Below are 24,898 nucleotides of genomic sequence, written 5' to 3' on the forward strand. Positions count from 1 at the left end.
GTGTTTGAAATTAAGATTTTTCTAAGCAATTTGCCAGTTCCTTTGAACCTGACGAATGTTCCAGATGTTTGTTTCTTCTTCAGTGAGGCCTTTTATCAAGTTCTTTCTCATCTTGGCACAAGGTTGAAAATAAAAAAAGGGAAGGGCACTCATTACCATTTTTCCTGGTGGGCCTTGGTCACCTGGAGTTCCAGCAAACCCAGGAAATCCAGAATTGCCCTACAACAAAGAAACCAAAGGAATAAGCTTCCATGTTGGCTATAAGAGCTGGTCCTCCCAAAACATCAATTTGCTTCATATCTAAGGCCAATGAGCCTGCCCCTATGCCTGTGAACTATGTATCCATGGAGAGACAGGGAGGCTCTATGGGAACCAGACAACTCCCTTGTAGCCCACCTGTCTAACCCCAGGTTGTCCATGGGTTTTGCACACATAAACACACACACACACACACACACACAAAGGGGGAGAGACAGAGAGAGAAGAGAGAGAGAGAGAGAGAGAGAGAGAGAGAGAGAGAGAGAGAGAGAGAAAGATTTCCATGCAGAGCCTTAAAAGACAACCCTCAAGGTTAAGTCTCAAGGACATGGGAGAAACATAGAGCACAAGGTCTGCATAGAGGCTCTGACAGCAGAGAAAGGAAAAATTCCCAAGGCATCTTTGGGCTTCAGTGTCTCAAAGAAGGTTTTAGGGGGCCAGGGGCTCACTACTCATATTCTAGGTATTTGAAGTAAAGCAGCACCAATTATCTGAATTGAATCAATGCCTCATCTTTTTTATTTGAAAGTAGAAAGACAAGTTAACTGATTGGAGTAACTGCTAGCAACAACGAGCTGAGCAGGGAGTTGATTGTCTGTAGGATCTTGCCAGCAGATTAAAAACACCAATTACTGAGTCCAAGGAAAACACATGCTTTCCATCCCTCCCTCCTTCCCCTTTGCTCTGAACACAAGTTCATGTCCTGTTCCCAGAAGGCTCTACCTTAAACATTTTTAAATTAAATTTATTTATCTGTGTGTATGCATACATGCATGCGTGTGTGTGCATATGTGTGCACTAAAAAGAGAGAGAGAGAGAGAAAGCACGCTATGGTGTACGTGTAGATATCAGACGACAACTGTAGGAGTTGTTTCTCTCCTTTCACTATCTGTGTTCTCAGGTTCAAACTCAAGTTGCTGGGCTTAGTGGCAAGTGCCTTTATCCCTGGTGCTAGTTAGCTCTTGTCAACTTAACACAGCTCAAGTCAGTGAGAAGAGGGGACCTTACTGAAAAAATGTCCCTATTAGGTTAGCCCAGAAGCAAGTCTGTGGGGGCATTTTCTTGATTAATGATTGATGTGGGCATGCCATCCTGGGCAAGTGGTCCTGGGTTCTATCAGAAAGCAAACTGAGCAAGCCATGAAGGGCAAGCCAGTAATAGCATTCCTCCTTGGCTTCTGCTTCAGTTCCTGCCCTGACTTCCTTCAGTGATGACTAGACTATAGCCTGGAAGTATAAGCAGAATAAACCCTTCCCTCCCCTTTGCTTTTGGTCATGGTGTTTATCACAGTCACAGAAACTAGAACACCCCCTGAGCCATCTACCACCCCCAAAGCTCACTTTCTGGAATCTATCAGCTAAATACTACCCAGATCCTAATAATCACTGAATTACTCTTTTCAAAATGAGAGTTGCCATCGACTGTGGCTCTTCCAGATCCATTCTTTATAGCTGGGCATATCAGCACATTAGGAAGTACTGGAAGAAAGATCAGGAATCCAAGACAACCTTCCTTAACATAACAAGTTCAAGGCCAGCGTGGACTATCTGAGACTGTCTCAAAAACAAACAAAAAAAAAAAGAATATTTTTTTTAAATCATAATCTACAAGACCTGAAGGAATGGATTCTTAACAGGAGAGTCAAGCATACTAGACTCAAAGTCCACCAAAACAGAAGTTACGTTTTTGAGAATCTAGTCCCAAAGAATCTTGGGGAAGACTAAGACAAACCACACTTGAGATAGAGGTGCCCTCAGATTGTCTTGAGTGGTTGGTAGTGCAGAGTTGAAACTCTAGCCTGTGAGCTCTGTTGTTACTGTGGGGCGTGTGTGTGTGTGTGTGTGTGTACTTGTATACTGACTGGTGAAGAATAGCCTAGCCCTGTCTTTACCTTTGATAACTGCAGATGACCCTTTGGCTCTTACCCTCTTCCCGCGAACTCCCTTGGCCCCTTTCTCTCCTCCACGGCCTGGGTTACCATCTTCTCCCTTAACAAAGGCAAAAGCAGGGTTGTGAATGTGAAGAAAGATTTACACACATGTGACACACAGTGCCTACCAGTTGCCAGGCCCACAGCGATCTCTTCTTACTTGCACACCAGGATGGCCAGGGAATCCAGGTTCACCCTAGGGTCAGAAATGTGAGATAACGTTCATTACTAGGTGATAAAGTTTTTCCTCCAGGAAAGAAGAAATGGTCGTCAAGAGGCCACATTTCAATCCCAGAGGTCAACAGTTTGTAAATAATTTTTACAATCCCCACCACCACCACCACTACTTAGAAATTATAACTCCAGTAGATAGATGGTCCTGCTCCCACACATATATGGGCAGGGATAATCAGACTTAGTAAGTTTTGAAGACTGGAAAGGAAAAGGAGACAAGGTTGAAAGGAGATTTTAGAGGTTCTGGACTTGAGAAATGGGAACAGGAAATAAAACCAGAGCTGTCCCTCCATATCTTCAGAGGGTTGATTCCAGTATCCTCCAGAGGCACTGAAATCTGAGCACAGTCAACACCCTGATATAATATGGTGCCACCTAGCACACACATGTGACATATGCATACCCTCCACTAGACTTTAGTCTCCAGATGACACAGAATACCTACAACTACAGATGCTATGAAACAGGCATCACCTTGTGTTATTTGGGGGGATAACAAGGGTTTGTACAGGTTCAGTACACATACAGATTTTTCTCAGATGTCTTAACCTGCATCTGGTTGAATCCATCGTTGGGAGCCTGTGAGTATAGAGAATGCATGTGAAGGGAGAAAGATGGGGAAGTGAAGGATGAGACCAACCGTTTACTTCTCAGGGAGGGAACACTGTCAAGCTATGACATCATAAAAAAAAAAGTTCCTGACAAACCTCTTCAAAAGTCACTATATTCTAGTAAAACTCAAAACATGATTTGATATTGGAATGTTCTTGGCAGAAGCTCACCTTCTTGCCTTTTCTTCCTGGATGACCGTGGCCATCTGGACCAAAAAGACCCTAAGAAAATAACACAAGATGAATTGACTGTTGACTCACCCGAACCAACTCATGGCTGATGACAATACCCCGGATGACAATACCTAAACCTCTTGATAAGCCAACAAAGTAAGAAAGCAAGGGAAGAGGGAAGGGATGGTAAAGACTAGGAAAATGCCTTCACAGGATAAATACAACATTGGAGGGAATGGGGCTTAAAACCTTAAGAGACCATGATAGTGCCACCTACATAGTTGCTGGGAAGAGTACTAAGAATGTGCACAGATGTGCTCACCATCTTGTGAACATGTTCATATTGTTTCCAGTTTTCAGAAAGCCCAAACAGGAGGACTGAGAGTCTGAGCTAGCCTGGGCTCAGTGAGACCAGTGAGACAGTGAGACCCTGTCTCGACACACATATGCATACACATACACGCATGCACACACGTGTACATGCACTGGTATATTACAAGAGGTCCAGATCATAAGTGGCTATCGTAAGGAGTGAATTCAGAACCTTAGTGGCTTGGGGTGGGCGGACAAGGAGAAACTGTTCTTAGATCAAGTAGATCATCAGAAAGTAACAAGCTAAAGGGCTGAATCCTGTGGCCTAGTTAGGAAACATTTAACATACACAAGAAAGCAAAGTCAGGGAAGGGGTGGGAGCTGAATCCTGTGGGGAGGAAAGTGCCATTCGCTGGCTGCCACGCTGTCTTCTCCCTCCTGGAGACTCACCGAGCATCTGTGCCTGAAGCTCAAGGGACAGACCAAGGCCTGGGTTTGGAAACTTGTGGAAGTACTGGAATTAAAGATGTGCACTACCGCGTCTATCTTTACCTGAGTTCTAGAGACTCAAAGTTAGGTTCTCGGGCTTGTGCGGTCCTGAAATGCCACCTCTAAGAAGGAAATCCTTCCCTAGCTCTCTGAAAAGGAGACAGGTAGGGAAGGAAGGAGGGAGGGAGGGGATAGATAGATGATTTATAGATAGATAGGTAGATAGATACATACATACATGCATGATTAATAGATTCATAGAGACACAGATAGATGAATACATAGATGATTGATAGACAGATACATGGATAAATAGACAGACAGACAGGTGAAGGTGTTAAGGGACATAGGCTCTATGTTATTTCAACCAAAGAGAGCTGAATGAAATCAAACAAAACTTTAATTTCCCCATTTTACCATCCACCTTTTGGAGGATGGGCCCAGGGAACTGTCTGCCTCACAGTCCATGTCACAGCACCCAGTTCTGCTCTCTCTCCTTCTACATTTTCATTTAAGCTTCCTGGGTCTGCTTCAGGTTTCTCTCCTTCGCAATAAATGCAATTTCAGTGCAGAATTGCAGGGGTCACCTTTATAGGCCCCTCCTAACTGTTGGTGGAAGAGATCTCCAGAAGACAGCTCTGCTCTTATGAAAAGTGAACTGCAGAGAAGCAGTGAGCTGAAAAATAGTCATATAAAATAACAAATTTCCCCCTGTGTTTAGATCAGTGAATAAGGAAACCAAAACCACTGCCTTTGAGAGTTTCATCTGTAGGAAAAAAAATCATTCATGATTATCGGTCTCCAAAGTTATTCCTATGCTCTGGATAATTGAACTCATACTCTGAAAAGCTAATGATTCTAGCTAAGCATTCTTATTTGGTATCTACAAAATTGGGTCTGTGTGCTGGGAGAGATGGCTCAGCAGGTAAAGCACCTGCCGAACAGACGTGAGGACCTGGCTTTAAATCCCTAGAACTCATGTGAAGCCACATATAGTAGCACAGTCTTCAATCTCAGTGCTCCCAGAGGGAAGTGGAGCTCATGGCTATCTGTGCTGCCTCATACAGTTATAGAAAACAAGGAGACCCTGCCTCAGACAGGGCTGGAGACTGAAGAGATGGCCTGGAGGTTAAGAGCACTAGCTGCTCTTGCTGAGAGGATCTGGATTCAAGCCACAGTATCCACATGGAGGCTTATGATCATCTAAATTCCAGTTCCAGAAGATCCAACACTCTCTTCTGGCACCCACAGGCACAAGGCAAACATGTGGTATACCGAAATAAATACAGACACCTATACATATGAAATATATCTTATTATAAAGGCCAAAAATGAAGACCGCCACCCAAGGTTGACCTCCATGTACATACATGTGATAGTATGAGTACGCTCACACACACAAAAAGCATTATGTACACACACATATGCACCCACACACACACAGACACAGATTCACAAAGTGTTGTTTTGGTTTGGTTTAAGGGTACCTGAGTATCTCATTGGTCCCAAAAGACTCAGATACTTGAGAAACTTCCTTATCAAATAGAAGAGGTACACAGACACTTCCCTCTTCAACAATGAGGAGGCAAAAGAAATCCAACACATTTTTGGATTCTTTATTTATGTGGAATTTATGAACCTTTGGCTAAACCCTCAACAACTCTCAAGCCATCATGTCACACTGGTAAGCGCAAGTGTAAATCACTGAGCACATTATATTTTATGTGCAACAAGAACACATACCAAACAAGAAAAAGATAAGGTATTCAATCGGGAATTCAAAACAGAAAAAATGAGACTTACAGGCTGCCCTCTTGGCCCTCGCTGACCCCGTGGACCTCTTTCTCCTGCAGGACCGAGTTCTCCCTTTTAATAGAGAGGAGAGATGAAATTAACTTTCTCCCACGAGTTTCTGAATCTTTGTGCTATTTTCTTAGAGATGGTTTGGTTAGCCATTTTAAAACCTGTTACCTTCACCAGTCTTGGTAAGGCTTGTTCTGGAAATGGGGTAAAAATGGAATTAGATACAGCTGTAAAAAAAAAAAATTAAATCACAGCCAGGCGGTGGTGGCACATGCCTTTAATCTCGGCACTTGGGAGGCAGAGGCAGGCAGATTTCTGAGTTCGAGGCCAGCCTGGTCTACAGAGTGAGTTCCAGGACAGCCAGGACTACACAGAGAAACCCTGTCTCGAAAAAACCAAAAAAAAAAAAAAAAAAAAAAAAAAAAAAAAAAAAAAATTAAATCACAATATTGCAGGAAAAATGGGTACATCCATAACTCATTATGTTACCAAATAGTTAAGTGGGAAAAGCCACACTTACAAACACTGCATGATTCCTCTCAGATGCAGAAACTAGACTTAAAAGTATGTATATTTATATGTGTGTGCATTAAATAGAGCTAATTATAAGTACACTGGCAGTCTTTGTACTGATGAGTACACATGCTTACAGTGACCCATGTTTGTTCTGTCAGTACACCTTTGCCTCATGATACATGTGAGCCACTTCTCCATTGGTCAGTTTTTCTAATTTCCTTCTTTGTATGCATCTATCTAGCTATAAGCTTAAAGTTGGTCCATAACTTCACCAACAATATCAGGAACATGCTGTAAATGATCACATGGCAGGGAAAGATTTGCCTAAGAAAGCCCAAAGGCCTCCTAAAGTCATAACCAAGAGTGACACACATAGAGTAACACACATAGAGTAAGCAAGAATAACACACATAGAATAACCAAGAATAACACACATGGAGTAACCAAGAGTAACATGTAGAGTAACCAATAGTAACACATGTAACCAAGAGTAACACATGTAGAGTATCCAAGAGGAATACATACATACAGAGTAACCAAGAGTAACACATGTAGAGTAACTAAGAGTAACATAACCAAGAGTGTTCCCTAATACTCACCTTTGGTCCCCTGGGTCCATCTGGTCCTTTTGAGCCATTTGGCCCTGGAGGCCCAGGATTCCCCTGCAATGATATCATGACAAAATCATGACTCTCTTACTACAGATGGCCCCTGACTTGTAGTCATTTGACTAGTATTTTTTGTTTTATTTTTTACTTTAGAATAGAAGAAAAAAATCATAAACATTCAGTAAAACACATACTTCAAATTTTGAAATTTTGACCTCTTCTGGGCTAATTATACTTGATACAGTATTGTCTTGTGATGCTGGGTACCAGCAATGATCCATCACCGTGCAGCCACAGGGGTCAACAACTGAGTCTCTGCAGTGCTGTATTTGCTAAGCTACAATGGTAGTCAATCTGTTAAGTGAGCTTTTACTCTATGACATTCTCAGCTACTGATGGCTTCACTGGGACATCATCCCACTACTAGTCAAGATCAAAATGGTCTGGAATTATCAACATGCTCATGAATCACCACCTAAAGATCCAAGTCAGAGGCCAGCATTTTCTGTCTGGGTGGCAAGTCATTTAATCTCCTGGAGCCTCTGTGATGTTATCTACAGAAACAGAGCATTTCCTTGTATCTTCATACAGAACAAGGGAATTGGTACGGACATGGAAGGTGAGCTTTTAATGCTCCACCCAGTTCATTTTATCTTCCAACATGCAAAATGCATAGCAGACACAGTTAAGCTGGGGGAGACTGGGAGGATGACAAAGACTACTATGCAAGAATCAAATCTACTGAACACTGAAAATGAGACTGTACACTCTGTGAGAAAGGGGTGAGGAAGGAAGGGTTATCTATATACTCTCTGGGAAGGGATCTGGTCAAAGGATCAGGAAAACTAAGAGTAGGCTTTTACCTACTCTAAACTGGAAACATGTTCCAATGAGACTTACAATATCACAATGAGAATGTTTTAAACAACAGGTTAGCCAGGCTTTGTGACATTCGCATTTAATCACAGCACTAGGGAGGCAGAGGCAGACAGATCTCTGTGGGTTCCAGGCCGGCTAGAATGATATAGTGAGACTCTGTCTCAGTAAACAAACAAATGTGCTTCAAAAGCTTTAAAAACAGCAAGCTAGCTTTTGTTACCCAGGGAAAGACTTAGGCCATAGTTCTGTCCTCGAAGCTGCTGTTTTGAGTCTCTGGACGGAGACCATGGACCTGATTCAAGTTCTGTTGCTTGGTGTCTTGAGCTATGGCAAATTCTCCTGTACTTAGGAAGCCACCCTGACCATATGGCTCAGTCCCTCTGACCTTTCCACTGGCCACAGACATCAGATGAACAGTGAAGCAGGCCCCTGGGAAGCCCCAAGTCAGAGGTCATTTGACTACTTACTATTTGAAAAACCAGTCATTAGGTCTCCCTGAACCCCTGTGGCCTTACCTACACAGTCAAACATGCCTATGGATCCTCACGAGGAACAGGCAATTTAAGCTAGCCTCCTGTATGGCACATCATGTGTTCTTGCACTATGTCTGAGTAAACAGGAGCTGTGGTACATGTCTGCAAGGTTCAAAAGCAGGTGCTCACCATGTACCCAGATTGAAGGAGGCACACGGCTGGTACCAATGCCAGCTTCCGTCAAACTAGATGTCCTGGAAATCTATGGTACTCACAGACTCAGAACAAGTGATTTACCCTGTGACGCCTCAAGGCAAGAATCAGCCATTTCTAATCAGCAGGTATACTGTAGCTATTTGTGTTACATACCTGGGCACCTGGACTCCCATTTTGACCGAAAACTCCTGGTAGTCCCTGCCTTCCTCTGGGTCCCTGTTCCAAAAGAGACACGGAAAGTCAATCAATTTTTAATACAGCCCTTCGCATCCCATGTAAGTGTAAAGTCACCTGAGATACTTGTTGGACAAAGGTGCCCAGACCCAGCACTGTGCCATCTACCAAACTGAGTCAGGTTTGTGTCTACACTCTAAAGCACCCATGGATATTCACTCTACACTCAACCATCTACGATGGAAGACATATGTCCGTGACATCTATGTTCCTAGCAATCTTTCCAGAAGGATCTGCTGAGCCCTGAAGTTCAAAGGACTTGTTTTCATACCTTCAGCCACCCAACAAATTTGAAATCAACAGAGTGGGCAGCTATGGTGTCCCCCTCCTTAGAAAGGAACCTTTTCCTGTAGCCAGATCTCAGCTGTTACCCAACCAAGAACCAGGGGTGATTTAAGCGGCCCAGTCTCTGTTGCTGGGGGTGGGAGGCAGGTGGTCCTTATTTTTCCCTCTGCTCTATTTTGCTTGACTGATTTTGACAATTTTTCTCTGGTTTTTGTGAGAGATGCTTCCCTAATAGAAGCATTGATCTGGGTTTCTACTCTCCCAGGTGAGGTATTGATGATCATCTCCTTCAATAGACCATCACCCCCACAACCCAGTGGGGAGGTGAAAAGGAAGGACGGTTTCTATTGATTATCTCCCCTGTGGTTCTCAGCACAATGTGCATGCCTTTCAAAACAGCAGAATCTGGCGACTACAGAAGTCAGAGCGGAGACAGGACAGTGGAGGGGGTCCGAACTTGAAATAAACTAGCGATCAAAGGGAAAATGGGAAAAACAGGCTTCTTCCTTATCTCTGCCTGAAGCTGTTTTTTCATCAGAAAGCAAACACACTCTAATTACAGTTTGATTACTCTTTCTCTCTCAAGTGTCCTTGTCATCTGGTATCAGCAAGCAGCTTCTCGAATCAACTGACACCCACTGGATTTTTAATGACGGAGAGAGGGCTGGATGTAAGTAAGGTTTCTTGTCAGTTTAAAGTTCTTCCATTGCTGGGAACTTGGAAATACTTTGCTTTCTAGGAGAAAGAGTTTGAAAGGCCATAAAGTGGTAGGTTTAGTTTCTCCTCTGAGGATTCCAAAAGAGCTCTTTTGAAATTCAAGTTTCCATTTGTCACTTGGGAGTTTACAACCCCTCACTGGACTGAAGCCATTAGAGGTTAGACCCCCATCTTGTTTGTCTAGGCACCCCAAGGTCTATTAAGAGGGAGCCCTGTGCATAACAGATACCCAGCAAGATACTTTGCTGATGAAATACAATTTTCATGAATTAAATTCTACTTAGGAACAACTGGCATCAAAACTCCAGAGGCATTCATTAAGAGCACTGGCATTTAAGTTCCAATTGCGATTCTGTCACTAGCAGTGTGACTTTGGCCAATTTGCTTACCTTCTTCATCCTCCTCTCCATTTAGTCCCTGTAAAATGAACTAATAAGCCCACCTACCACCCCAACTGTGGATTAAAGGAATTAATGCTAATACATAGGCTAGTGGCCAGGAGTCTGGTCAATACCAGCTACTGTGGTTTAGCCTTCCCAAAAGAGGGACTACGCAATTTGCTTTGGTAAGGCTCAAGAAGCTTCCTTGAGGGCATTCTGATTCAGATTTCTGTCACACAAAGAAATACACTTAGATTAAAACCCAGTTCTTGATACAACCTGTGGGCCTGGATACCCAGGCTCTCCTTGAGAACCCAGCTCACCAGTTTCTCCAAGCACACCCTGCAGAAATGAAAAAAAAAAAAAAAAACAAGCAAACAAACAAATAAACAACAACAATAACAAAGCTGTAATGAGCTCCCAGCAGAGGTTCTTTCTTCCCTGAAAGGTGGCCTTTAAGAGCACAGAGGAGAAGCCATGAAATAAGATTGAACCAGTTGTGCTCAGTCCTCCCCAGAGATGGATCTGTGCTGGAGAGGAAATTGGAAGGGTTTCCCTTTGACTAGGAAAATGAAGGCACTGATTGTTACTGCCTTTCCCGAGTCTTCAGCCGTTTTCACACAACTCTTTTCAGCAGTCAGTGAAAGGGCAGAAATCTTATATTTAAATAACCCAAACTCCTAATTTGCATAAGAACTGCTATCTAAAAGCCTAGCCCTCCTTTGCAGGGTGGAGTTATATGTTTATGTGTGTGCAGGTTCATGTATTTCTGTGTGTGTGTGTGTGTGTGTGTGTGTGTGTGTGTGTGTGTGTGTGTGTGTCTGTGTGTGTGTATGTGTGTATGTGTGCGTGTCTGTGTATGTGTATGTGTGCATGCATTCATGTGTCTGTGTGTGTGTGTGTGTATGTGTGTATGTGTGCATGCGTTCATGTGTGTGTGTGTGTGTGTGTGTGTGTGTGTAAGCCAGAGGTCACTCTTGCGTCATCTGCCTCAAGGGCTGTTACATTAATCTTTTATTTTTCCTTTTTTTTTTTTTTCTTTTTCTTTATGAGGCAGGGTCTCTAACTGGGACCTGGGTCTCACCAATTATGAAAGCTAGCTGGCCAGGGAGCCTCAGGATCTCCCCATCTCTGCCTCCCTGGTGGTGAGATTACAGTACAACCATAACTGGCCTTTCCCCACAAGTTCTGGGGATGGATCTCAGGCCCCACATTTGTGCAGCAAGCACCACAGTAACTGAGCCATCTCTTCAGCCCTTGGGGACATTCTTTAAGATATATGGTCGCAATGCTCACAGGCTGGCTAGTTTTGTGTCAACTTGACACAAGCTGGAGTCACTTGGGAAGAGAGAACCTCAGGTGAGAAAATGTGGTCTGTGGGCAAGCCTGTGGAACATTTCATGATTAGTGATGGATGTGGGAAGGCTCAGGCCACTGTGGGTGGTACCAACCCTGGGCAAGTGGTTCCGGGCTGTATGAGAAAGCAAAGAGAACAAGCTTGGGAGAGCAGGCCTGTAAGCAGCATGTTTCCATGGTCTCTGCCTCAGTTCCCCCCTGACCTCCCTCAGTGATGGACTGTGTTATATGAAACTGTAAGCCAAAATAAAGCTTTTCCTTTGTGTGTTAACTTGGTTGTGGCATTTATCATAGCAACAGACATTCTAAAACATCTAAGAGTCAAGGACCTTTATCTTTCACAGGAAAAGAGAATGATGGCCACGTGCAGCAGTCACTTGAGGTTGGGGGGATGTGCTCCTGCTATGATGGCCAAACTATGATTTCCTGGACACGGGTGACCCTTACACCTCACGCTGCCCCCTGCTTTATTCTCCTTCCTACATGTTACACTAAAGCTTTATATGCATTTGTTTGCATATGCAGAGGATTATGTGCATTTCTGTATGTTATACTTTATGTGTGTTTGCATGCATATGCATCGGATCCACAAGGGAGACTACTCAGGGTTTTTCTTTCTGAGATTATGTGGCCTCACTCAATATTATACATTCTAAGTCCCTCCATTTTTCTACAAACTTCGTGATTTTATTTTTCTTTAGAGCAGAACTATGGGGGAGGGGACTATTGATTGAAAACTTAAAGTGGAATCCAAGCAAGCCATTTAAAAGCTCATTATGATTATAATCTACGAAAAGGAGACGTGTCCAATTTCATCCTATAGCGCTCATACAAGTTCACCCCTGTTCCAGAATGAAAGGACTATACTGCGAAATCTGTTTCAATGGAACAGTCCAGAAGCCTAGAGGGCGAAAGCCTGGGTTTCTGTAACATGATGGAGGGACGAGGAGGAATGCGGAAAATAAAAAAAAAAAAGTAATCCTCGCATGACCTACTATAGTGGGGGTCCATCCCTTCTATTAGAGAGCTGTGTAATTAACAACAGTCTTAGAGAACATAGAATAGATAAAGGGGAGATTTTATTTACAGAAAATGAAATCACAAAGCTGCAGATGCTCAGTTAATTTGACCAAGAGTGGACAAAATAAATGCACGACCAGGATGTGGCAGGGAGCAGAAGGAGAAGACAGTGGATGGGTAAGAAAGCAAAGTCTTCATCTCTACTGTAAGGAGTCAACAGCGCACTGAGCACTGAGCTAAGCTGGTCTCCTGCCTCGAAAATCCGTGAGCAGAGCAGAGCACTGCAGAGCTGAGTTCTAGAGAAGCCTGCAGGAATGAAGCTGAGATTGCACAAAATCTTCAGAGAGCACCACAGTTGTTGACTCAGACATTAGATTTGAATCAGTCCGCTGTGGCATCTCTGGCAATTTCATTCCCTTTACCAAGCTGGTCTGCAGGGTGAGTGATCTAAGGCAGAGTTATATCCAGGCCTGGTTTTTTACTTTTCATTTTGAAACAGAGTCATACTACATAGCCCAGGCTGGCCTTGAACTCACTCTGTAGAAGGTCAGACAAGCCTTAAAGTTACCACCCTTGCCAGGATGAGAAGGCTGTACCGTACATCACATTGGCAAACTGGCATGCACTGTTTGAAATCTTAGAGAAGCCCATGCTCCCATCTCAGACCCCAGCATGCTTGCCTGACGGTGTCCTCTAAGGCCCCCTTGTCTGGAGATAGGTTGTGCACTCCCAACTCTGTGAGAAGGAAAGAGAAGTGCAACATGCCCCAAGAGTAAAACATTGTATCTTAGAAACAGATAGTAAGCCATTCCCACCAGAGGTTACTATTGTTTATCCCATGATACAAAAGTGCCTGCAGTAGAGAATGTGGAGTCCAAGGTTCGGCTATGGAAAACTCATCAATGGAGAAGGAAGTTTGTTTAGGAACTCACGGTCACTGCCTCAGCTTCCCCAGTGAGTGTCTGCCAGATGTTGTGAATGCTGGACATGACAATATCATCCCCATGTGTTGCTATTTGTCCCTTAACTGGACACCTCTCCAGGGGCAGGGGGAGACACTTGGCTCTGCCTTGGACTCTATATAGAAATCTAGCTAGCTCCTGAAAGGGCCTTCCCAGGTTGGTTTCTGCTGAATGTTCTGAGCACCTAATCTGATGACGGTCTGCTATCTATGTATCTTTTGGTATTTGTTCTTTTGATTTGACCTGCTATGTACTTAATAATGTACTCATTTCAAACAAGTGTGGCTACTGTAGATCATCCTGCTGCCTATGTGGAACAGCATCTATGGGAAGATTTCCATAAGAAGACATGGACAAGCATGTAGTGCACCATCTGGGGGGGGGGGGAAGATAACCACTTAGTAAAACAAGATTCCTCCTAGGAATAGTCCCTAGCCCACTATCAAACTGCATGGGCTTCCTCTGGAGATGCCATGGACTCAGCCTGTTCCCTTCATCTCTATGGTGTGCACTTGCTCATGCAGAAATAGGAAGTCCCAGCCTTCACTCAGAAATGCCATTTTATCAAAAACGAGAATTCTTCTCTACTGTACTATTTTAAATCCAAATGAAATATAGCGGGGGTGGAGGTATTTTGAACATCGCCTTCTTCCACAGTAACTTCCCCTAGATCCTCTGTGCTATCTCAACAGCCAATCAGCACACCCCTTGACCTCACGGAGAACTATGAAAGTAGCCTTACTTGTGGAACAAAGAGAACTCTCCAGAAATACTGACCTTCAACCCTGGCAAGCCACGTCTTCCAAGTGACCCCTAAGAGCACAAAAGAAGAAAAGATCTCAGAAAAGACAAAACAAGCCTACAGCACCAAGTCTTCTCCTCGTGGGAGGCCAGCTCCCTCTTGAGCAAAGGCAGGAGTCTGCCTCCCCCTGCAGCAGTTACACCTACCCGAGGTCCCACACTGCCAGCTTCCCCCAGACGTCCATGGAAACCAGAACTTCCCTGAAATAAAAGAAAGATCTGTTTAAATGCCACAGACTCCTGGTTTTATTCTGTAGCCTTGAAAAGTCTGACACTGGAGCTGCTGGCAATATGTAATGATTCAACTTACCTAAAATTATATAAAATTAATGGCCAGCCTGGCTACATCCCGAGGGTCCAACAAGTGTATAGGGCTGGTAGCTACCGTATTGGGAGGTGCAGAGGGAGAATGTCTGCTAGCACTGCTCAAGCACCAGTCTCCAGCTCTGTGCTTACTGTGTGAGCATGAGGAACTGAGTGTGGATCTCCAGAGTACACATAAAAGCTGAACACAGAGGTGTGTGCCTGTAATCCCAGCACTGGTAGGTAAAAGACAGGAGCTCACTGGCCAGATGGTTAAGCAGAAGCTGTGAGTGATGAGAGACACTGTCTCAAAAAAATCAGGTAGAGAGAGCAATTGAGGAAGACACCCAACTCAGACACTTCTGACATAGACATACACACGCATACACATGCATGAGCATGCAGATGTGTACACACACACACGCACACAGTCATGAGATACATACACGTATACACGCATGCACACACTGATGAACATACACATATGTACACACACATGCACATACTCATACACACACACTCACATACACACGCACGCAGAAATAAATGGCATTCAATTTTCATGTTCTTAAATATACTGATATGTTATCGTTCCCTGCTGAGTGTCCCTTTGTTAATAGCAGAAAGCTCATCACACTGTGACAGTGGTCAAATATGTTCTTCAGCAAGCCATGCCCAGTATCTAAACATACAAGCATTTTCCTTCTTACAGGTGCCACACAGAGTCCTGAATGGCAGACAGAGGAGAAGGTGGGAAGTTGTGTCTCTCTGAGCATGGAGGGACCAACGCAAAACATATATAGGTGGTGACAGGAAGAAAGATATCACAGCCACCATGAGAAGGCACTCTGCTGTCACTTCTGTGGAGTCAGAAGTGGGCAGAATCCAAAGAAATGGAAACACCATAGGGTCCCCTAAAGTGGAAACTTCTAGTTCTTTGGAAAGTTAGTTATGTCAAATGATGTTTTGCTGGGGCACATAGGTGAAAGGATGTCTCGTTAAAGGAAACACATGAAAGATTGTTTTCCTGAAGCAGACACAGGTGAAAGGATGTTGTGATATAACAAACATGTGAAAGAACGCTGGATGGAGTATAAATATGACCCCACTGACAGTGGGAGGCGAGCACTGAGCATTGTTTACCGCCTTATTCTTTGCTGATGACGACACGCATGTATTGGTCTGCCTTACATAGCATTGTTGAGCTCAACTTGTGATAATGCCATCATTGAGAGAAACTCGCCCAAGAACTCCTCATGAGGTTCCTGTGGCAGCTTGCCACCTCAGCAGCTTCCCCTTGCCAGTTGGAGCGCCTGGCAGTTTCTTGAGGATTGAACTCCAGTTACTGGTTCATGCCTGGTGTCTGCCTGCCTAGAGGACTGGTCTGCAGCTGCTAATTCCTATTTGGTGTTTGCTTACAAAACTAAACTTCTGAGAAAGAGTTGGGTGGTGGGCTAGAGGAAAGGTTGGACCTTTATTAAAAGTAGGTTGCAAAAAAATGCATGCTTACAATCCCCAGCAAGAATGCAATGGCAAGAATGCCACTCGGTGAAGTTGCCTGCTACCTCAGAGGGAAGTAAGTGTGACACTGAAGCCAAAACTACATCTTGTTACTCTGTTATTTAGGAAAGACTAAATTCTCAACCAATTTAGCCCACAATGCTAGTGAATTGATAGTCAAATATGGTACAAATACTTACCGAAACATTATGTAATAATTTAAAAATACTTCTCAAAACACCAAGAAGATGTGAAAAATTCAAGATGGAGCTGCATGAGAGGGGCAGGATATGTATTAGTGGAACCATTATTGATGGTTTTATTTAGATTCTGTGCTGAGTTCATGAGAGCTTGAATCCGTGATAATATATTCATATTCTCCCTCTCTCTGTTTCTCTCTCTCTCTGTTTCTCTCTCTCTCTCTCTCTCTCTCTCTCTCTCTCTCTCTCTCTCGGACTCTATTGTAGCTCAAGCTGATTTTTTTGTTGTTGTTTTTTCGAGACAGGGTTTCTCTGTGTAGCCCTGGCTGTCCTGGAACTCACTCTGTAGACCAGGCTGGCCTCGAACTCAGAAATCCGCCTGCCTCTGCCTCCCAAGTGCTGAGATTAAAGGCATGCGCCACCACTGCCCGGCTCAAGCTGATTTTGAACTCACTGTCTATCTAAAGGTGGCCTTGAACTCTAGATCTTCCTGTCAACCAAGTATTGGGTTACTGATATGTGCCATCACACCCAGGTTTTGTTTTTATCTTTTGAGACAGAGACTCATAAAAGCCCAGACTATCAGGGATCTCACAATCCCCCTGCCTCAATCTCCCACATGTTGAGATTACAGGTGTGAGCCACCATGCCCAGCTCATTATAGCTCTTCAAGATAATAATATTCATATTATTATAATTATATACTATTATAACAAATGATAATTATATAACAAATTGATATTCAACATGAAATATTTCACAGACTTTAAATATTGCTATATTTTCAACATCTAAAGAGATACGGATTTTGGTTTCAGACCAGATAATGCCAAAATATACAAATGAAAGTGTATGTCCACATGCTGAGATGGTGACACTGGGAAGAGAAACCATCTGAAAGACCAAAGCACTTGCTGACTACTGGGTCCTCTATTGCTTAGTGTCGGAGACTGTTCAATTTGGCTTTTCTATTCTGAATTACATTTCCACGAAGCTGACTCCTTAACATACACACACAAACATACAATGGGACTGGGCAGATGACCCTGTAGGTAAAGTGTTTGCCAGGACCCAAGTAAATGCCAGGTGGGTATGGCATCCTCCTATAATCCTAGGATTCAGAAGCAGAGAGAGAGAGGATTCCCAGAACAAGAAAGCTGGCTAGCTAGGCTAGTTGCATGATGAGCTCTGGGTTCTATTAGCTAGGTTAGTTGCATTGACAAGCTCTGGGTTCTATTAGCTAGGCTAGTTGCATTGACAAGCTCTGGGTTCTATTAGCTAGGCTAGCTGTATTGATGAGCTCTGGAGTCTATTGAGAGAGATTCTGCTCCAGTGATTAAGGTAAAGAGCAACCAAGAAAGATCCCTGGTATCAGCCTTGGACCTCTCACAACCATGTGCACACACATGTGCCCACACGGATGCAAATACACATGCACCCATGCATGCATATAACACCACATAAACACATGAAGAAACACCACATAAAAATTAAAGAATACAAACTTAGAAAATCTTAAGCTCACTCCTCTATGGTAGTGTGGTGGTTTGAATGAAGCTGGCCTGCATAGGCTCATATATTTGAATGCTTAGTACCAGCTTGGTGAACTGTTGGGAAGGATTAGGAGGTGTGGCCCTGCTGGAGTTGGAGTTGCCTTGTTGGAGGAGGTGTGCCACTGGGAGTGGGCCTCAAGGTCTCAAAAGCCCACTCCAAGCCCAGTGTCTCTCTCTGTCTCTGTCTCCTGTCTCTGTCTCTCTCTGTCTGTCTCTCTCTGTCTGTCTGTCTGTCTCTCTCTCTCTCTCTCTCTCTCTCTCTCTGTCTCTGTCTCTGTCTCTGTCTCTGTCTCTGTCTCTGTCTCTCTCTGCCTGCTCTCTGTGGGTCAGGATATAAGCTCTCAGCTGCTGCTCCAGGACCACGCCTGTCTGCTTCCTGCTATGATGACCATGGACTCACCCTCTGAAACTGCAAGCAAGCCCTCAACTAAATGCTTCCTTTTACAAGAGTTGCCTTGGTCATGGCGTCTCTTTGCAGCAATAGAACAGTGACTAAGAGAAGCAGCCACTGAAAACCAACTACTTCATGTAAAATTTCAAAACTGTTATGCTTGCCCAAGAAGATATAAATGTATGTGTTTTTTATAAACTCGGGTGGGATCATACAATAAACACTGTTCTACATGATACTTTTTATATCATTTCTTGGTGATCCTTAAAGTCAACGCAAATAAGAAATCTGTTTGACTTTAAGTTTATAAAGTGCTTAAGAGATGAGAAGATGGTAAATATTAAATATCAAATATTAAAGTAGAAAAGGGAAGTATTGGGGTTAAAGGTTCCAGCATGGGTAGGGCGGGGGGGGGGGGGATAGGAAAGAGAAGGAGAGGTAGGTTAAAACTACCCCTAAAACTGAGGATGTACAAAAAACACTTATAGACAGCCACTACTTTGTGAGCTAATTAAAAGGCATTTTTAAAAGGAATTTTGACCCAGTGTTTCCCCCAGAAGACAAGCTATAAGAAACACACCTAGGTGTCAAGGGTGGGATACATTCTTACAAGTTATTGGTTAGAAAAGCCCTAGACTTAGACTCTCACTATTGCTCTTTTTACTGTCCATGATTACTAGACAAGAAATGCCTATGTCTTAGTTAGGGTTTTACTGTTGTGACCAGAATCCCTGACCAAGACAACTCTTATAAGGATGGCATTTCATTGGGGCTGGCTTACAGGTTCAGAGGTTCAGTCTATAATAATCAAGGCAGGGGCATGACAGCATCCAGACAGATGTGGGGCTGGAGGAGCTGAGAGTTCCACCTCTTGTTCCGAAGGCAGCTAGCAGAAGACTGGCTTCCGGGCAGCTGGGATGAGGGTATTAAAGTCCACACCCACTGTGACACACCTATTCCAATAAGGTTACACCTCCTAATAGTGTCACTCCCCGGGGCCAAACATACACAAACTATCACAGCCTATTACTAAAGACACAATACACTTTAGTTACAGAGCAGAGAAAAATCAACCTGGAAATGATCTGAAAACATCCTCCTTGATGGCTATAGCTTTCATGGTGAGAAAAGGTACCACATAGGCCCATAGGTGGGGGCAGGGGGAAAACCATCGATGGTGATACATACATGACCTCTGGATTCTGCAATGTCAACTTGCCAAGTAAGATGTGTTCACTAACGTGATTCTGGCATGAGGGCTATGGGGATAACCAATGATTGTGACCCAGATTTAGCGATGGTGATACATACATGACCTCTGAATTCTGCAATGTCAACTTGCCAAGTAAGATATGTTCACTAATGTGATTCTGGCATGAGGGCTATGGGGATAACCAATGATTGTGACTTAGATTTAGATTTGAAGCCTGCTCCACAGGAGGGAATCAATGTCTGGTACTGTAAACCTAGTCAAAGGCTCATGGCCATGGGGATCAGACGCCCTACAGAAAACCTGCCCCTGTTGTCACACTGTGCTCTAAATACCTCTGCTTATACCCGTAGACTAGAGTGGCTTCCTGAGAAGCTGCTTCTGCAATGGACAGCAGCTAACAGAGAGGCTCACAACTGGTGAGCATGACTGTTGAATACTTGGCCCTAAGGATGCTCGGCCCTAAACAGGATGTCTGTGTCCAGGCAACAGTGAACAGGAGACAACAGGAAGCGTGTAAGAGCTGAGAGTAAAGAGGTACCATGCAATGCTGTCTTCCAGACATGAGGTGGCTTTCCACTCCCGGCCTCACTGTAAACATGCTTACCCACACAAGATCTAGCCAGTAAGACCAGTCAGCATTCCAGCAACAACACTGACTGGTCTCAGTAGGTTTCATAAATAAATAAATAAATAAAAAGCCATGAAGGTGGGAAGGTTGCATGATGGGAAATGTTCAGAGAGTTGGGAGTGGATGTGGTCTAGGTCAAGATACATTACACACCAGTGTGAACAGTCAAAGGTGGTTTTTTTTTGTTTGGTTGTTTGGTTTTTTTTGGGGGGGGGGTTATAAAGTAGGAAACAGTATATGGTGTGGTGCTACACTTTTAAGATATGCTCAATTATATGAAAGAATAATTTTATCCCAAATAAGGGAAAAATGACGATTCATTTTTAAAAGGAAAAAATATTATACTAGGTGTCAGAACACAGTCTGAGGATGGAGCCGTGTGAGGAGAATTCTGAGTGTTGTGAGACATCTCTAAGAAAGCAAGGTGATTCTCGTGGCCTCTGCTCCTTCTAAACACCGGTTTGTTCTTGTGCTTTTTGCCGTCCCTCCCAGGTTTAGTAAATAGGGGTGGGTTTACCTCAGAATACCTATTATTTTACCATTGTTACTTGGATACTGTTTCCAGGCAAGACCTGCCCTTGTGATTATATATACCTTGAGCTTGTGAACTTTGCCCATAGGACTTGGCTTAACCCTCAGAGTATAAATTGTCTGATGCTCTGAATAAAGTTGGCTATTTCATGAGACTTTTGTCTACCTCATTTTTAGGCTCCACTCTCCCAGGTCCCACAACCTCTATAGTGGTGACAATCAGGGACTAGGGACATGGCTCGATGGGTAAAACACTTGTGAGACAAACATGAGGACCTGAAGTCAGGCCCCCAGCACCCACATAAAGGCAGAAGCACCTCAGTGCTTGGAGACAGAGACAAATGGGTCCCCAGAGCTCACTAGCCAGCCAGCTTAGCTGTGTCGGTGAGCTCTAGGGCCACAGAAAAGATCCTGTTCCAAAACATTAGGTGGACTGCTGGCAAAATGGCTCAGCAGCTACGAGCACTTGCTGCCAAAGCCTGACAACCTGAGTTTGATACCCAGAACCCACATGGTGGATGGAGAGAACCAACTCCCACAAGTTGTTCACTGACCTCCGCATGTGTACCGTGGCCCGTGCACATGTTCTTTCTGTGTGTGTCCCTCTGTATCTCTCTGTCTCTGTCTCTTTCACACACACACACATACAGAGATGCTCACACACATGAACATATACACATGCCATATGCTATACACAAAAACATTTTTAACAGGCCCCTGGGATCCTCCTGACTTCCTCCGGAGAGTGATTGCTATCCCATGTTAGGAATGTTCTCGGCTACTGGAAATAATAATTCTTTTTCTTCTGCACGTTTTCTATAGCCCCACATTTTGTAGTAAATGCTCCTTCCGTGGACTTCTTTTTGAAATGAGTTGCATGTGGGAGAAGGTGATAGATAAAGCCTCTCATAATAGATCTGGACACAATCGTCTTTCCTAGAAGATTTATTGTCTTCCTGCTTCCACGGCAGACAGCACTTTGCCACCAGCATAGTGAAGTAATTACTGGGACAGACGCTGGAGCCACTGGGTAAAAGACTGTTGGAAAACAGAAGACATACAGTCCTGAAGACATGTCATTCCTCAAAATATATTCATTAGAAAGGAGAGAAAATATCTTCACAGTAGAGAGAGCTGGCGAGCACCGGCTCAATGAAGTGGTCAAATCTAACATCACCAAAAACAAGCCAAACTCCCAAATAGCATTACTAAATCATTTGTTAAAAAAAAAAATGATTAGTCTGACTCTACATGTGGAGAAAGAATCAGACAAGTGCTATGAGGCAGGTGGGGGCAAAAGAATTGGTCAGGAATGCCAATGTCATTAAACAAACAAGCAATGGAGTGACTGCTATAACTAAGGAAAACTAAAAAGGCAAGATGCTCTGATGACAGGCCACAACAAAGACAGGCTTAAAGAACATTTCAGGAGTGACAGAATGACTGCTCTAATACTGCACTTCAGGTCAGTCTTGAACCACTGAATACGTCTTCCTTGACAAGTGGGTATTGAAGAACTCAGGGGTCAGTGCTATAACACCACCGATGGCCTTCTCCCCAGCAGTCTGCACAGGACCTGCCGGCACTGTGAAAGTCAACTACCCATGTGCTTCCCCTAAAATGAACATTTAATCCCCAATGTGCAGGGATCAGGTATACAGCCTCTGGGAAGTGATCTCGGTCATGAGGATGGAACTGGCACGATGTGCCCCAGCCCTCTCTCTGCAAGGTGACAGCCAGGAAGGCAATGCATGACGCCAGAACTGGGCACTCGTCACACACCAAGTCTTCCAGTGCCTTGGTCTTTGACTTCCAAGACTCCAGAATTGTGAAAAATAAAAGTTGTATAATACAACCTGTCAACAGTAGCCTATATTCTGTATTCTGTAACAGTAGCCTAAACTAAGACAAGGGAAAAGTAGAAAAATGTGAACACAGACTGGATGTTAGAAAATATATTACTTATATTTTATATGTTATATGTGGCACAAGCAACAGAAATGGAATCAGCGGGGTCTCTGTGTGTGTGTGTGTGTGTGTGTGTGTGTGTGTATTTGTGCAGACACATACATGTATATGTATGTAACAAAGACACTTGAGAGAGGGAGGGACGTAGGAGGGCTTTGAGGGAGGGTAACTGGGAGAGGCTGGGGAGAGGAAAGGGATATAATGATGTAATTCTATTTAAAGTTTTTAAACTTTTAAAAAGAAAGCAATATTGCATAAACACTATGTTTCTTTAATGTGAAGTCTCTGTCATTGTTGGATATGGGTGGTAATGTGTTATAATGCCCTTAATTAATCTTCAAGTGACTCAAGAAACCATCACACACAGAGACACATGCTCATACACATGCCATACACATGTTCATACAAATGTTCACACTCACACACATGAATAGAAAGCAGATATAGTGATGGTGATGATTCATTCCTACAAATATATTTTTCCCTGTAGATCTAGAATTTTTCAAAATAAAAAGCACTGTGAGTTCTTCATGGGCCATGTCAGTAACTCAGAATGTGAAGGGAATGCAATGCACACATTTTGTATTAGAAAAAGGGAATTTTTTCCATACAAATTTGGTCTCAGGTTGAATAATACTTATGTAAACCTGGTTTTTTTCTCTGACTACTGTACCAGGAATATTTTCCATATGGAGAAACAGTGGTCCAGCTGATGATGTAGCTCACTTTTGATGCCTGACATCAAAAGGTCTCAGTTTTAATTCCCAGCAGAAAGAAAAGGGTTGAGGGGAAGGAAGGAAGGAGGGAAAATATGTAGAAGGAAGGAAAATATGTAGAAAACCAAGCATGGTGGCTCATGCCTGTAATTCTAGAACTTAGAAGGCCAGGGCAGGAAGGAAGGCAATGAGTTTGAGGCTAGCCTGGGCTACATAATAAGACTGTATCAAAACACCAACAGAAATAAATAGTTCTCCTTGTTATGTTTCATTGCCCAACACTCCTGCACCATTGAAAGGAAGTGTATTGAAAGTGTATAAAAGTCATCTTTGATTATTGAATGCTGACTACTTTTTCCTGTACAGGATCTTATATATACAGCCTGAGTGACCTAGAATTCACTATGGAGCCAAGGATGAGCTTCAGCTTCAAGACCTCCTGCCTATTACCTCCAAAGTGCTGGGCTTACAGACGTGTACCACCATGCCCAGTTTATACATATTGGGGTTTGTGCCTTGCTAGTCAAGCACTCTACCAACTGAGCCACAGTCCCAGGCTAATTTTTAATTATTTTTTTAAATCACTACAATGGTAATAATTGGGGCTCAGTCTTTCTATTGCTCCATGATCAGCTTTAAGGAAGATACAGTGTCAACCCCTGGCCCTCACATGCATGAGAATATCTCTCTGTCTCTGTCTCTCTCATCTCTGTATATGTGTATGTGTCTATTTCTGTCCCTGTGGTGTGTGTATCTGTCTGTCTGTCTGTCTATATATCTTTCTCTGTATGTGTCTGTCTCCTTCTCTCTCCTTGTCCCTCCCTCTCCTCCCCCTCCCTCCCTCCACCCCGCTCTGAGATTGCTTTCACACTCCTGACCTGCACAATCAGTTCTCCACTCCTTCCCACATTAGGAATGTAAGACAATTTCTCTGCTTTGTTGGAAACACTTTCATGGAGGAATTTTCCAGACTTGACTCTGACACTGATCCCAGGACCTCTCAGAAATAATAGCAAAGAAAGACTGCCCCCTAGTGGTCTATATTCTAATCGCAGGCAGAATCTAATATGAGCAAACATGGCTTATGTAAAGGAGTATTTACTATCATCTATTCAAAGGATATTCATTAGTGCCCTTCTTTGAGCCCAGCATAGGAAGAGAAACCACAAGAAACACACAATTCAGTCAGACATGGCACAATCTGAAACAGTTACAATTTCTATTCCACACACAAGAGTGGAGTCAAGGTTAACAGGCTAAAGTCAAGGATGGAGACCTTTGGAAGCTGTGGCCCTGAGGCTCTCACTACCGCTGTGATAGCCACCACACTGAACAGTGTGTTTGGAAGCCTGGATTTCCTCCTAGCAGCAAGCTATGAGCATTTTATGCCTGTGCTGCCTTCATGACATTTCTTACCATGACAACCAGTGACTCACAGAAACCAGATGGTTAGTCTACCCATCTTCCAGATGAAGATCCTGAGGCCTAGGGGTTAAGGATTGATTCCTCTATGTGTGCTTAGCCCAATCCCAGGGAGCAGCCATTCACAGGGCTCTCTGATCTCAACTCACCGAGAGGAAACAGCTCAATGCTGTCTGTACAATACAACCATATCTAATGACAGGGTGAAACAGGTT

At 43.6% G+C, this 24,898-nt stretch overlaps 1 protein-coding gene across 1 annotated transcript in view; it reads right to left on the minus strand.

Annotated features, from left to right (window-relative positions):
* The window catches only part of LOC117693537 (collagen alpha-4(VI) chain-like), a 108,767-nt gene that overhangs the window by 30,844 nt on the left and 53,025 nt on the right, over positions 1–24,898 (minus strand). The window contains exons 19-28 of the mRNA XM_076917815.1: positions 14,406–14,459; positions 14,235–14,270; positions 10,399–10,461; positions 8,657–8,719; positions 6,927–6,989; positions 5,812–5,874; positions 3,205–3,255; positions 2,349–2,384; positions 2,184–2,246; positions 157–219 (exon numbers count right to left, since the gene is read on the minus strand). Of these exons, the coding sequence (XP_076773930.1) occupies positions 157–219; positions 2,184–2,246; positions 2,349–2,384; positions 3,205–3,255; positions 5,812–5,874; positions 6,927–6,989; positions 8,657–8,719; positions 10,399–10,461; positions 14,235–14,270; positions 14,406–14,459 (555 nt within the window). The remainder of the gene's footprint in view (positions 1–156; positions 220–2,183; positions 2,247–2,348; positions 2,385–3,204; positions 3,256–5,811; positions 5,875–6,926; positions 6,990–8,656; positions 8,720–10,398; positions 10,462–14,234; positions 14,271–14,405; positions 14,460–24,898) is intronic.

Source organism: Arvicanthis niloticus, chromosome 21 (genome assembly GCF_011762505.2).
Source record: "Arvicanthis niloticus isolate mArvNil1 chromosome 21, mArvNil1.pat.X, whole genome shotgun sequence".
Classification (NCBI taxonomy): domain Eukaryota; kingdom Metazoa; phylum Chordata; class Mammalia; order Rodentia; family Muridae; genus Arvicanthis; species Arvicanthis niloticus.